Source organism: Oryza sativa, chromosome 1 (assembly GCF_034140825.1).
Source record: "Oryza sativa Japonica Group chromosome 1, ASM3414082v1".
Taxonomy (NCBI): Eukaryota; Viridiplantae; Streptophyta; class Magnoliopsida; order Poales; family Poaceae; genus Oryza; species Oryza sativa.
The window spans coordinates 41466010-41480100 of NC_089035.1; the positions used below are offsets into that span (position 1 = coordinate 41466010).

A 14091-nucleotide genomic window follows, 5' to 3' on the forward strand; every position below is an offset into this window, starting at 1 on the left:
TACTGGATATGACAAGCAAGAACCAATATGAGTTTTTACATGTCAAAATCATGCATACTCCATCCGTCCCAAAAAAAAAGACAACCTCTCCTAGCACAACGAGGCAGTAACAAGCAAATCCACTTTTCGAGAAACCAAAATAGACCGCATACTCCCTGACAGTAATTATTACACACTAATAACCGGTAAAACCCTTGCTCCTGCAGACAATTTTTTTTTTGCTGGGTCGGCCGAAGGAGGCCGACCAATTTCATTAAGATTTGTGAAGAAAAGAGCAAATACAAAGTTGATTTACATCGGCTAAGAGAGCCGAGCATGAAAAAGCCAAGGGCTTATCCCCAGGAAGGAAGAAGAGGGCAGAGTGACCAAAAAAATAAGAAGTCGACTACTCGCTAATTTCTGCAACTCCTGCAGGCAAATATTTATTTATTTATTTGAAAACTTTTCTAATAACACTCTTAAAACTAACTCATCTACACTTTTTTATCTTTTGGCATGCCACTGTGGCCATTACCGCACCATCATCATCGTCAGTGGTACGGATTGCTATGCTTCGTCAACCATAGTGGCATCACAACTGTCCCTTAAAATTGCGGTGTCCTTTTTACTATTTTATTTTATTTTTTGATAAAAAGGATTTTGAAAATATCTTTTTTCTTCTTGTGCAAGGGAAGACGAACACGGTCAACATTCAATAAGGACGCGAGGCTGCAACTGGACACCAAACAACGGTGACGACATCACACGCGCGGGCATAGTTATATACGTGACGAAGCACGAACAGAACAAAACTGCCCGTCAAAGCAGGTACTGCTAAGCATTCATGGATTGCTCATTGTTGCTTCTTGAATAACCCCACTGGCCTACTAGCAAGCTCAAATTAAAATTAAGTATCTTAATCAGTAAGATATAACCCAACCTGCACCTTTGCCACCTCATGTGGTTTTATTCAAAAGGAGAACGGAAAATAAGCCCAAAGATACCAAGGCACTCTTATCGTCCCAGCAAATTCTACCGTACGATTATATGTTCGCTCATCGCTCGCCGTAGAACCGTGAAGGTAAACCAGCAGCACTAATCTTTTTTTTTTTTTTTGCGGGGAAAAGGGAGATATATTACTCATCCGCACCCAAAACGTGCGGGATAAAGTTACAATTATCATCCGGCCAAAAGGCAGTTAAGGACTCACATCTACCTTTATTTGCTAAGACATGACAGTCTCTGCTTTGACCACGACTAACTTTTTTTATGACAATCTCCCTATTTCCTTTAAGAAGGAGCTTAACTTCCCTGATCAGGAATGCCAAATCGGACATGGCCTTCTCATCAGAGTGAATCAATTGCACCATCTCCAAGCAGTCCGTTTCCACAATGATGGGCAGCAGCGTCCATTGTAGCGCCATGCTGATCCCTTCCCTACAATCTACCATCTCAGCTTCCAGAGCACTTGCCGGTCTGTGCAAAACACCACAAGCCGCAAAAATTAGGTTCCCAGAGCTGTCCCTGAGAACAGCGCCAGTTCCTCCCTTCCCATCACTAGGGTAATATGAGCCATCAACATTTAGCTTCATCCAGCCTTCCTGTGGTCTTATCCAAGAGCTGGATTCTGCACTTGGCTTGCATTGTCTTGGCAAAGGCATTGACGACCCATATTGAACCACATGTTTCCCTTTAATCAAATTGGCATTCGGGTGTTGTCGAATCTCCAACAGTGATGCCATATAACTGATGATAAAACGTTGGGAAACCTCCACCGGAATTGCTGCCTTTCCATGAGTAATCCCATTACGTACATACCAAATTCGCCACAGCAGCATCATGAGCCCCATGCGCTCCTCCTTTGAAACTCTCCCTGAAATGTCAAGGATCCAGTCAGAATCTTTCCAGTTGCTGTCCGGTTTGCAGGAGATGGCATTGGTGTTTCCCATGGCTTCCCACAGGTACTTCGCATGCGGACAACGACACAGAGCGTGAGCAACATCCTCTTCCTCTGTTCCACAGATGGTACACAAGGAGTTTTGCTCTAGATTCCTTTTCTTCTTATTCACCATAGTTGCCAGACTGTTAGTGACAGCTCTCCACATAAACACCTTGACTTTTGGGGGCACATTACAGTTCCAAAGCTGGTTCCAAGCTTTACCAAGCTCATTTCCTGATGAGCTTGAACTATTATCAGCACTAATCTACCAGCTACGTCACGCAGCAAGATCAAACTGAACATGGAAAAGTCTTGCATGCTATTGATGTGCGCTAGTCTAGAAGCAGCAAAGTAGAATTGATGTGCACTGCCATTAGCTGAAGACTTGCGTACCTTGGAAATCGCACGCGGTGATAGATACATGCCACCTTAGTCAGGCAGGTCTTCCTTAATTTTCAAGAATTCACACACTTGACACTTGCCACCATCCTACACAAACAAGTCACCGGTGAATAAATGACCTGGAAGGCTGGATCAGTAAAAAATCTGGGAGAGAACTGTACATGTATCAGTTGCCTGTAGCAAACATTACTGCACCTGTAGCAGTTGCATCTACTGTAGCACGTTGTCTTCGAATGGATGAGCAAGATTAGCTCAAAACTACCAAGCCGTGCTTCTCTGACTTGCTTCAGAGAATCGAAATCCCTTTCTTTGAAAGGATCCTGCACGAGAAAGAAGCGAGTGGTCAAGTCCACGTTGCAGTTCAACATGAAAGGGAGTTAAAACTTAACAGAACCAGCTTGCAGAAAGATGCTTCTCATCTTTGCCTACGATAGCTGCTCAAGTTAGCGCCCAACAATATTGAAGTCATACTTTTGGCAACAACTTGGGCCGTTATACACTGTTCAAAGCTTCTGACTAATCAAATGGCCAAAAGGTCGTTCATGCGAACGTGACTTGCTCGTGCTGAAGGCAAAACTTTCCTAATTGTACTTCACACTAGTAGCCAAGTGAGGTTTAAGGTAGGTGATCCTCTTTTTAATGGCCGTTTGTGAAAATCAATTTGCACAACTAGGTTTGTTATTAGTGCATGATTAATTGAGTGTTGACTATTACAAACTTAAAAAATAGATCTTATTATTATTATTTGAAAAAAACTTCTATATAAAATTTTTTAAGTGACAGCAGATATCCCAGCAAAATAGTTCGATCATCCTTGTGCAAAAAGGACTGGTAGCCTGGAAGGATTGAGTGACATCTAAAATCTCGCATTCCTTGCATCTATCCCTACTTGATGATTAAGTCTGCAGACAGAGTATTTTTCCTGAGATAAGTGATGATTTCTGCAGGCCAACTAGCAAAGCGACATATATCCTGAATTCCTGATAAACTCTTAACCGTTGAAATGGCATGGAGATGAGGTTTCTTTCCACATTCATGAAGCAAGCAGACGATAAGTTGGAACTGAACTGAAACGAAATGCTTATGGAAAGTTTTACTGGTATTCAGCACGAGAACTCACAAGTCACAGGTGACAGGACGCGCTTCTGAAGAAAAGTCACCGTGCCTTTCTCCCTTTAGCCACCTTCACTAGTTAATGCAGATCACAAGATTCACAGCTGCAGCACAGAAGGAAGACTCCGTGAGTAAAGCAAATGATAACAATATTTGACTACACTAGCATAAAATGAAAAATCCAATTAGTTGCACTGATTTCCCGTCTATCCTGTGGCACCATTCATACTTCAGCATCACAATTCATAAGACAAGATCTCAAAGGTTGCAACTTGCAAGAAAATAACAAGTGTCATGCTTGGCCCCACCCATACATGCCTATATAAGCCAAGTCACGCATGCTTAAACAACACAGAAGGTCGGCCTGAGCAAACATTCCATACACTGAGAATGACCGAGCCTCTGCACACAAGCAGCAATGGAGGCGCTGAAAGGGGTCCAAACGCTGCATTTGAATCGGAGAAGACGCTGCAAACAACAACAAGGTTGCAGAGATTTGATTCACTGCACATGGAAGCTGGAAAGATTCCAGGTGGCCAAAGCCATACAGCCAAGGTTTGTTCTTCAAACAGACAATTGAATTCCTATAACAGTATACACTTTTTCATGAACTTCAACTTAATAAGAATACTCCCAGAACTTCACAAAATGGAGGAAGAATATTTTGAAAAGAAATGTTCTGCAGCAACTAATATACTATCTTCTTTATCATCTTAAGTTTTGCATGACTAGTGTAGCAAGAAGAAGAGATCTTCATGTGAGCCGAATGCAATCTGATTTGAGAATATGCTTGATGCTGAAACACAGGTTGGATGGGCGACCACACTACACTTGGCCTTCCAGAGCATAGGCGTGGTTTATGGGGACATGGGGACTTCTCCCCTCTATGTGTTCTCCAGCACCTTTACCAACGGGATCAAGGACACCAATGACATCCTTGGTGTTATGTCTCTGATTATCTACACTGTGGTTCTCCTCCCATTAATAAAATACTGCTTCATTGTTTTAAGAGCAAATGACAATGGCGATGGTGAGTGAACATCTTTCATTCATCTTCAGAACACATGTATATGGCCACAGAGAAGTCCTTCGAACAACTAAAGAATTATGCTTTTATTGCAAGCAGAGTTTCTGCAAGATAAAAACTCAAAAGCAACTTTACCAAGAAAAGAATGATCAATGGGGCAAACATAAAGAAATATAAAAAAACACTCCAACCACAGTGTTTAAATGAATTCCCTGAATAGAATTATGGCTTAGAAACCATATGCATGCAACGATTTATTTCATCATAATTTCACATTTCTTATCAATTTTTAATCTTGCAGGTGGAACATTTGCACTTTATTCCTTGATATCTCGGTATGCTAGGATTAGCTTGATACCCAATCAGCAGGCAGAAGATGCAATGGTCTCACACTACAAGTTAGAGTCCCCCTCAAATCGCGTCAAGCGGGCTCATTGGATTAAGGAAAAGATGGAAAACAGTCCAAATTTTAAGATCATACTTTTCCTAGTAACAATTCTGGCAACATCTATGGTGATTGGTGACGGCGTACTAACTCCATGTATTTCAGGTGAGTTTTCTTTCACTTTCTGGACTCATTGCTGATGATTAAATGGCTATAATGTAAAGTTGCATGGAAGGGATGATTGAAGCAGACATGGGTTATTAAAAACACGATATCTCCCTTCTGAACTGCATGAACACATGCTGAAGTGTTTCAAAGTAACTCATGCATTTTTTTTCTTTTTGGTAATATTATAGTGCTTAGCGCTGTTGGGGGGATCAAGGAATCAGCAAAGTCCCTGACTCAAGGTAAACCAATCATTATGTGCTTCTCACTGTATTTCAGAGAGAGACTTGAAAAGCCAAGTACTGCTCAGGATGTATTTGATTTGACCTTTTTGGCCCTATCAACAGGACAAATTGCTGGCATCGCAATTGCTATTCTGATTGTCCTCTTCCTTGTTCAGCGTTTTGGCACGGACAAAGTTGGTTACTCATTTGGCCCTATAATCTTGACATGGTTTATCTTTATTGCTGGTACTGGAGTTTATAATCTGTTCAAACATGATACTGGTGTTCTAAAAGCATTCAATCCCAAATACATTGTGGACTATTTTGAAAGAAATGGGAAGCAAGGCTGGATTTCCCTTGGAGGTGTTATATTATGCATTACAGGTACTACTACTCTCATGATCCCCAACATTATTACTTTGCAATAAGCCTCCAATCTCCATGTTATCACCACAAGATTTTGACAGATAAGTTTTGACACGTATACCACATCTTTGATGAAACAGGGACAGAAGCAATGTTTGCTGACCTTGGTCACTTCAATGTGAGAGCCATTCAGGTAAGGAAGTACTTTTCCTCTGAATGCATGCACACAAAAACTAATCAACCCAATAGCAAAACTCCTAGCCTCCTAGGGGTACTATAAGACAGGGATTGAGATCCATTTGAACTTTGTAACTGTTGTTCTTGATTTTCATACTACTATACTTAAGACATTTAAAATAAATATTTTTGTTGCGCTGCAGATTGGCTTTTCTGTAGTTCTCCTTCCTTCAGTACTACTGGCATACATTGGACAAGCTGCATATCTTCGCATCTATCCAGAACACGTTGCAGATACATTCTACAAATCAATTCCAGGTACAAACAATAACTAAAGACAGCAAACAAATGCCATGATTTGCACATTTGAAATATTAGAACTAACAAAGAACTCATTGGCATTGTTATCAGACCCATTATATTGGCCAACATTTGTGGTGGCAGTCGCAGCTGCCATAATTGCAAGCCAGGCTATGATATCTGGTGCATTCGCAATCATTGCTCAGTCCCAAATTCTAGGTTGTTTTCCACGAGTTCGTGTGATCCACACCTCAACGAAGTTTCATGGGCAAGTGTACATTCCAGAGATCAATTATGTATTGATGGTTTTATGTGTAGCTGTTACAGCTATTTTCCAAACTACAGACAAGATCGGCAATGCATACGGTAAGCCTCAGCTCGAGAAACAAGTATCCCTTCCTTCTAAGTTCTAACCCAATATAAACATGGAACAAGTGATTCAATACTTGAACTCAGAGCATTTTTACTCTAAGATAGAGAATATTCTTTCTCAAGAACCATATGTTTCCTGTTTGGTACAGTTTCTCTTAATTCCACAAACCCATCTAAAATCATCAATTATTTGAGGTAATTTGATGTTACTGTGTCTTAAATAACCAAAAAGATATATACTATAATTTCTCTAGACCTGATAACTGCCCAAATCTATCAGGCAAGACTGCAAGCAAATCGTAACATTAACAGAATGGTACTGCTTAAGCTGTGAACTCAGCCTAACAAATATTACAGTATTTAGCAAGAATCTAGATTCTAAGTAAGATTGACGGTGTCGGCATAAGATATATCAACAAAATTCTACAGATTAGTCCCTTTATCCAGTGACACCAACGATTTTATCAAATGTTCTTTAAAAAGCAAGGATGGACATGATCTGTCAACATGTTATGATAACATTATTAATGTACCAGTTTTATGATCAGACATCTCATATCATCACTATATTGTGCAGGTATTGCTGTTGTCTTTGTGATGTTTATAACAACACTACTAGTCACTCTAGTGATGGTCATGATATGGAAGACAAGTCTTTTGTGGATTGCACTCTTTCCAGTAATATTTGGTGGTGCAGAGCTCATATACTTATCTTCAGCATTCTACAAGTTTACTCAAGGTGGATACTTGCCACTAGTTTTTTCAGCCATTTTGATGTTTATAATGGCCACATGGCATTATGTTCACGTTCATCGGTACAAATATGAGCTCCGGAACAAAGTATCAAACAATTATGTGGCAGAGTTGGCAGTAAAGCAAAATCTTGCCAGGCTGCCAGGAATAGGTTTTCTATACTCTGAACTTGTGCAAGGCATCCCACCCATACTTCCTCATTTGGTGGAAAAAGTACCTTCCATTCATTCAGTACTTGTGATTATCTCCATAAAGTACTTACCGATCAGCAAGATAGAAACAAAGGAACGGTTTCTCTTCCGATATGTGGAGCCAAAAGAATACAGGGTATTCCGATGTGTGGTGCGCTATGGATACAATGATAAAGTAGAAGATCCAGCAGAATTTGAGAGCTTAGTTATTGAAAACTTGAAGCAATTCATCCACGAGGAATCCCTCTACAGCCAAAGTAGTCATTCCCTTGAAGGAGAATCAATAAAAGAAATAGGAGGTGTAACGGATCCTACCTCTGAAGTTCAAGATGCAATGTCATCCAGAAACAATTCAGACCAACACACGACGGAACCAAGAAATGGATGCATGGATGAGATACAGTCAATTCACAAAGAGATGGGGAATGGTGTAGTCCATCTGCTGGGAGAAACTAATGTGGTGGCAGAACCAAACGCCGATTTCCTTAAGAAAATAATAGTTGATTATGTCTACAATTTCATTAGGAAGAACTTCAGGCAACCAGAGAAGATCACATGTGTTCCCCATAATAGACTGTTGCGGGTAGGAATGACGTACGAGATCTAGACTGATGGTGATGTTCTTGGAAATCTGAGTAAGTACTCAGTAACTAATTATCGCATAGAAGATGTTGTTCTCAGTGCTGAGTGAGGAAATGCACAAGCAAAAAAAGGAGGGGATGAGAAATCAGCATTCCTAATCCTGACCATACCACAGAACATGCATGGAGATTCGTATGACGTTTTCTTTTGGAGAATCAGAACTTCAATATGTAACATAGATTGTATAGTAGTATAGCATATACACTAATACACAGGAAGAATAACTTGTTATTTTGATCAATATGAAACGTCCCTAGAGATTGATAGTAATCTAGCATATTTATTGTACTGTAAGAGTGTTGGTACTTGAAAAGTTGAAATAATCAAAAAGGTTGAAGGACCAGCATATATCATACTTCTTCCGTTTCACAATGTAAGTCATTCTAGCATTTCCCACATTCATATTGATGTTAATGAATGCTATCTAGATTAACATCAATATGAATGTGAGAACGGAGGGAGTATTTATCTTGTGTGCGATTCTGAAAGGAAAGGCAACTGTGCATGATTGACTCCAGGTTCGGTATCAGTATACCAAAGCTCAAATCGATGCACAGGAGCAATTCCATGGTGCCAATCGAACGCGAGTTCGGGACAGGTGAGGAAACTAGCAAGAAGTTGGCGCAGAGGCATTCCATCGAACAGTTCAGAGGCATGTGATGAGAGAAGCAAAATCCACGGGACATCGAGAGATCGTACCTATGCATTCCGCCCAGGAACCCCAATCCACATGCTCCAGCATCCCATCTCCGCTACGACTTGCCAAGCCACCAATCCGCGTCTCCATTCCTGCGATTCCGACATAATTTCCAGCGAGATCAAACAAGGAGGAGGAGGAGGAGGAGGAGGAGATCGACGAACGGGCGCGGCGAGAAGAGCGTATACCACCGATTCGCGGCGAAGGTCGCGCCGTCCAGGAGCCGCCAGGGAATCGGAGGGGTCGCCGCCGGCGCGGCAAGCCTCCGCCGCCGCGCGCACCGCCGTTGCTGGCCTCCGCCGCGAGAACAAATGGCGAAACCGATGCTGAGTTGGGCCGGAACGGCATTCCAGGCTGCGTGCGGGGAATGGGCCGGAACGGGATCTCGAGTTACTACGTGCGGCCCATATTGGTTGGGGGCGAACAGGATTCTGACTTGTGGCCCATAATAATTGGGCCGGAAGGGGATTTCGATTACTTGCGGCCCAATAACGGGATTGGCTGAGCCGGGATGGCCCAAGAATGGGAATGTGTTGGGTTGGAAAGGAACAGGATTCTACCTTGTGGGGCTTGATACGAATGAATTTTAGAATAAGTCTATTTTACCTCTCTCATCGCTTACTCATGATTGAATTGTGTTCCTCAACCGTAAAACCAGGTGTAACGCATCCCTCATCTTTGAAAACTGATGCAAATAGACTCCTTCGACGGTTTGGGAAACGGTATTTTGCTAATGTGGTAGATTGACTGTGGTTGACTCGCTGTCAGCGACTCCTCTCTTCCCCCTCCTCTCTCTCTCTCTCTCTCTCTCTCTCCCTCTCTCTCCTCTCTTTTCCATCTCTGTTTTATTTTGGAGCACACACAAACTTCGACTCGCAAGACGCACATTGCCGATTCGATTTCAGAATTCACAAGCTGTTTTGATCTTTCTGCAATCTGCTTAAATAGACGGAGGCTAACGATAGGTCTCTAATCTCACGAAATTTCAGTTAAAAACGCACTCTATGTAAACGTAACCATGAGGATCAGGACTTCAAACTACACCACTGCACCTCATGTGGCTCAACAAATCATCACGCCGGTATGATTGAAGTATCTTTCAACACAAGACTACACGAGTAACGTGCATGAACACTGAATATAATAGTTTGGGGTTGTGAGCTTAAAAATGATTGCTTCAGTCAGGAAAAACCCTGGCTTTGTAAGGGAATATAAAAGAAAGATTATGGCAGGAAACAGCAAAGGTTTCCCAGAAGGAAACATGTACAGCTACTCGGAGCAACACCAATTGGAATCAAGCTGGAATTGATCATTTCGATCAACTGAACCGACAGCGTCTGTTTGCGGCAAGCAAGTCAGATTCCACAACTAGCTTACAACTCCATCGTTTGCTTTTCAGCTTATCAGCTGCAGCTAAGATTTAAATTACAGTAATCTTATAGTTGCTTTTCGGTATTATGACTGCTAAGATTATAGGCAAAACGATGTGGCTGTCAATCTGCTCGGAAGGCATAGACTTAATTTTCAGCAGATCGACAAATCATAGCTGCTCGATCGCATGCTCCACACATCTGATGATGATCAACAAGGGATTAAGCAGGCAAGCAGCTGACAAAATGCTAAACGAATGACTCGAGAGTTTGTTTTTCCGCGTGGAATTAATTAGGTCACACGATGCTAATGTTCTTATCATGCAAGAAGTATGTAGATAAGCTGGTACATACAGCTGGCCAGGTTGTTCATATATGTTATTGTTAGAGCTAAGCTGTTCATCATTGCCCAGCTATTGTAATACTAGGAGCAAGGTCAATAGTATAGCCAGCAGTTGGTTCCAATTACATCCATGTCATTTTACAGTTAATAATAGAGCCAACCTATACAATAGAATGGCTATACTATGCTAATTACAGTTTCATAATCCGGGAATTAATTAAGCATGCACATACTTGCGTATGATCAAGAGTGAACTCAGTCTCTGTAGGTAGTTGTATTGTCGCCTGAAAATAAGTACCAGTGCCACGCCATGGCGTGAATCTGGCGCATGGGATCGGAAGGGCTGAAGTGGTGGTGATGAGGCCCACAATACGTGTTTTTAATCCGCGAGATCGACTGCACGCGAGCTCTGCAGATATGTCGCTCTCTTTATTCTCTCTCCTTCGTTTTCTCTTCTCCACGTAAGAATAGCATGACGTGGAAATTTTTGCAGCCTGCTGTGTCAGCTTATTGTACCACCTCTAAGTAGTACTGATCATGCTGCTGTCCAACAAACAAACGACAGTACTGTGCTGTCAGGTGGCCCCAATAATCCACTGCTTTCGCTAAAGTGCAAAGCAGAAAATCCATTAGCTAATCTAATAAGTAATAAAGCTAAAAACAGTATGAATAATTGGATACATCAAGGCATACCGCCAAAAAAAGCCAATCAAACTGAGTAGTACCTGCAGCTGCATGCATGTTTCTGATTTCTGAACATGTTCAGTATCATTCAGAAAATGGATATGCTATCATCTGCGTTCAGAGATAATGCTACCTGCTACATAGTTGGGACTTGGGAGTTAATTAAATAGTATCATTAATTCGTCGTTTAAATAAATTGTTCTGCACCGACGATGCACATCGATTGGTTAATTATCATGCATGCATAGTCTTGTTGCTGGCAATAGGTTGATCACTGTATTCGCTACCCACCAACCAAACACACGGATACAATGAGATGGAGCCATCAAGAATCAGACAGATATTCGTTTATCTACCGTTTATACTAATTAGTCCATTAAGTTGGCGTCTTTAGCTTGATGCTTTTAATTATCTGCATTTTTGCCACCCAAAAGGGAGCAAGAACTTGTTGTCTCTTCTTCTATTATCCCCATAATTTGTCAGATATATAGATGAGTGTACAACCCTATGCAGAGCAGTATTCGATTGATTTCAAGAAGAAGAATATATATATTAATTACTGCACATTACATATATTAATTAGACGAGAGAGATGACATAATATTTTTCATTACAAATTACAAATAAGCTCAAAATACACAAAGATTTGCACAAGATTTACATCTGTCCCTGCAGCAACCAAAACCATGGGGACTCCCTTCAGATCTTCGCATTACGTACGCACCATGTAATTCAAGCTCCGTATACATGACTCGTATGTGTACATGATCGATGGCGCCATGGCGGCGAGGCGATGGGCCACCGCGTGATCGAGCTCGCGCGCGGCCTCGCCGGCGTTCGTGCTCTGGGCGCGCGTGGCGCGACGCGGCGCGGCGCGGCGTGGACGGGACGAACGTTCGACCGATCACGGGGCGGATTCCGTCATGTAGGGGAGCAGCGCGACGTGGTTCTGGCGGCGCAGCTGCTCGTAGAAGCGCCTGATGAACTCCTCCGCCTCGTCGTCCACGGCCTCGCCGCCGCCGCCGCCGTCGGCGTGGCCGTAGTCGCCGTCCTCCTCCTCCTCCGACGAGTAGTTGGAGACCCGCACGGAGTAGCCGCCGGTGGTGCCCAGCAGCGGCGAGAGCCCCGGCGTGCTGCACTCGTCCCCCGGTGCGAGCAGCTCATCCCGCACCATGAACCCCGGCGAGGACGGCGCCGGGGAGGACGCCGCCGCCGCGGCGTATCCATAGTACTCGATCCTCTGCAACGCCGCTGCCGCCGTCGCGCTCGCGCCGGCGTCGACGACGTCGTCCTCCGCGCTGAGGCAAGGGAAGTAGGCGAGCCGCCGCCTCGACGCCGCACCTCCATGCACGACGTCGGGGCTGTTGCTGCACGAGAACTCGTACTCCCGCCGCCGGCGCAGCGCGCCGCCGCCGCCGCCGCCGTGGTGGTGGGAGAGGAGGCTGGCCACCGAGCGCGCGACGGCGCGGTTCCGGCGCTTGAGCCGCATGGCGAGCTGCATGCCGAGCAGCAGCCTCCGCTTGGAGATCACCCCTTTCCTCACCATGAAGAACACCGCCCGCAGGTATCCCCACATCCTCCTCGCCGCCGACTCCACCTCCATTGCCAAGAAAAGCTTCCCAAGAATCAAGATCAAATCAGGATGCTGTTTTTTTCCGCGAACGCGCAAAAAGAATTACACGTTAATATATTAGAAGATAAGAGTTATAGTTACACAACGCAATCAGCCAGGCCGGCTTATGTCAGGGGAAGGGGAAGGGAGAAAAACAAATCAGGATGTTGTTGCATGGATCGATCGAATGATCATTCGATGGATTGCAAGAAATGGCATTTGCATTGGGTTGATTGGTGGTGAGGTGGTGTATATATACTCCGTATATAGGAGTAGGGATTTAAACGATGAATAGAGCACGCAAGGGGGAGAGGGCAAAAGCTGTCAGAAAAAATGAAATTTTTTTCTTAACCAGGAAGGCAGCAGAAGGAGGGGGAGCGTGGACATTTTGGCGATGCCTTTTCCGGTAGGTGGCGCCTCCGCTTCAAACTCCTTGTTGCCTTTAATCAGCAAAAGCATGCAAAGGAATTCGTCAAGTTGTTTGAATTCTGCAAAGCAAATATTCGAATTAGTGCTCAGTTTGGATAGACAATGGACTAATAATGTAAGTACTCCCTCCATTTTATATTATAAGTCGTTTGACTTTTTTTCCTAGTCAAACTTAATTAAGTTTGATCAAGTTTATAGTAAAATTTAGCAGTATCTAATAAATCAAATTAGTTTTATTAAATCTAATATTTAGTATATTTCAATAATATGTTTATTTTGTGTTAAAAATACTACTATATTTTTCTATAAACTTAGTCAAACTCAGACAAGTTTGACTAGAAAAAAAGTCAAACAACTTATCATATGAAACGGAGGGGTATATATTTAGGCCTCTTATAGGTTGAGCTACGACTGATAAGCCATAGGAAAAAGAAAAAACAAAGCAAAAAAAAATATTTATGGGTAAGTTTATATATCTATTGTTAGCAGTTTAAAAGTTATGGCTAGAAAATAGACTTCCAGAAAAATTTGGTTCTTGCCAGGTAAAATTCGAATTTTTGTTACAGCTGATAAGCTAACAAACAGATAAGAGTTGTAATTACTGCATGGGCAATTTTTTCTATGTAGAGTACTGTTTATCAGTTATTAGCAGAAAATTCATTAGTGGTCACTGGTCACTTAGTCAGTACAGGATGTAACATATATATACAGATTCGTAATATTAAAATATGTCACACCTTATTATAGATTCGTTTTTTATGGATGGGGGAGTACTCGGAAGTGAACTGTGACTGAATTGGTAGGTTTTCAAAATTCAGATAAGCAAATCGCTCCTTTTCTCGACGGCAACACAGTAGCTAGTAAGACCATGGCAATAGCAGCAATGTTGTCCACGGCAGCCACGTGTCGCCGGTGTCTTCT

The 14091-nt window shown here is 42.7% G+C and overlaps 3 protein-coding genes across 5 annotated transcripts; 1 reads left to right on the forward strand and 2 right to left on the reverse strand.

Moving 5' to 3' along the window:
• Window positions 1–1080: 1080 nt before the first annotated feature.
• LOC4326944 (putative ribonuclease H protein At1g65750) lies at window positions 1081–9054 on the reverse strand. 3 transcript variants are annotated; one of them, XM_015766820.3, is made up of 6 exons: window positions 8921–9054; window positions 8735–8824; window positions 3441–3537; window positions 2516–2640; window positions 2312–2407; window positions 1087–2152 (listed from the first exon to the last, which is right to left on the reverse strand). In XM_015766820.3, exon 6 carries the CDS (start codon window positions 2082–2084, stop codon window positions 1116–1118), a length of 969 nt encoding a protein of 322 aa, XP_015622306.1. In that variant the 5' UTR covers window positions 2085–2152; window positions 2312–2407; window positions 2516–2640; window positions 3441–3537; window positions 8735–8824; window positions 8921–9054; the 3' UTR covers window positions 1087–1115. The 3 variants fall into 3 exon arrangements, with proteins under 3 accessions (XP_015622304.1, XP_066162850.1, XP_015622306.1); XM_015766818.3 differs by having other exon boundaries at window positions 1081–2407; window positions 2482–2640; XM_066306753.1 differs by lacking the exons at window positions 3441–3537; window positions 8735–8824; window positions 8921–9054 and having other exon boundaries at window positions 1081–2152; window positions 2482–2627.
• On the forward strand, window positions 3787–8404 carry LOC4326945 (potassium transporter 5). Its single transcript, NM_001409013.1, has 9 exons — window positions 3787–3988; window positions 4241–4463; window positions 4762–5010; window positions 5202–5252; window positions 5358–5618; window positions 5741–5793; window positions 5981–6095; window positions 6189–6443; window positions 7027–8404. Exons 1-9 carry the CDS (start codon window positions 3824–3826, stop codon window positions 7998–8000), a joined length of 2346 nt encoding a protein of 781 aa, NP_001395942.1. The 5' UTR covers window positions 3787–3823; the 3' UTR covers window positions 8001–8404.
• A 2668-nt stretch (window positions 9055–11722) lies between the features above and the next one.
• LOC4326946 (uncharacterized) lies at window positions 11723–12967 on the reverse strand. The gene is made up of 2 exons (XM_015775633.3): window positions 12844–12967; window positions 11723–12744 (listed from the first exon to the last, which is right to left on the reverse strand). Exon 2 carries the CDS (start codon window positions 12730–12732, stop codon window positions 12034–12036), a length of 699 nt encoding a protein of 232 aa, XP_015631119.1. The 5' UTR covers window positions 12733–12744; window positions 12844–12967; the 3' UTR covers window positions 11723–12033.
• Between the last annotated feature and the right edge of the window lie 1124 nt (window positions 12968–14091).

Coding starts and splice junctions, on each gene's coding strand:
- LOC4326944 (XM_015766818.3), bottom strand. CDS start 2,084: ATGTGGAGAGCTGTCACTAACAGTCTGGCAACTATGGTGAATAAGAAG.
- LOC4326945 (NM_001409013.1), top strand. CDS start 3,824: ATGACCGAGCCTCTGCACACAAGCAGCAATGGAGGCGCTGAAAGGGGT. Junction 3,989..4,240: donor GCCAAAGCCATACAGCCAAG/GTTTGTTCTTCA, acceptor GCTGAAACACAG/GTTGGATGGGCGACCACACT. Junction 6,096..6,188: donor ATTCTACAAATCAATTCCAG/GTACAAACAATA, acceptor CATTGTTATCAG/ACCCATTATATTGGCCAACA.
- LOC4326946 (XM_015775633.3), bottom strand. CDS start 12,732: ATGGAGGTGGAGTCGGCGGCGAGGAGGATGTGGGGATACCTGCGGGCG.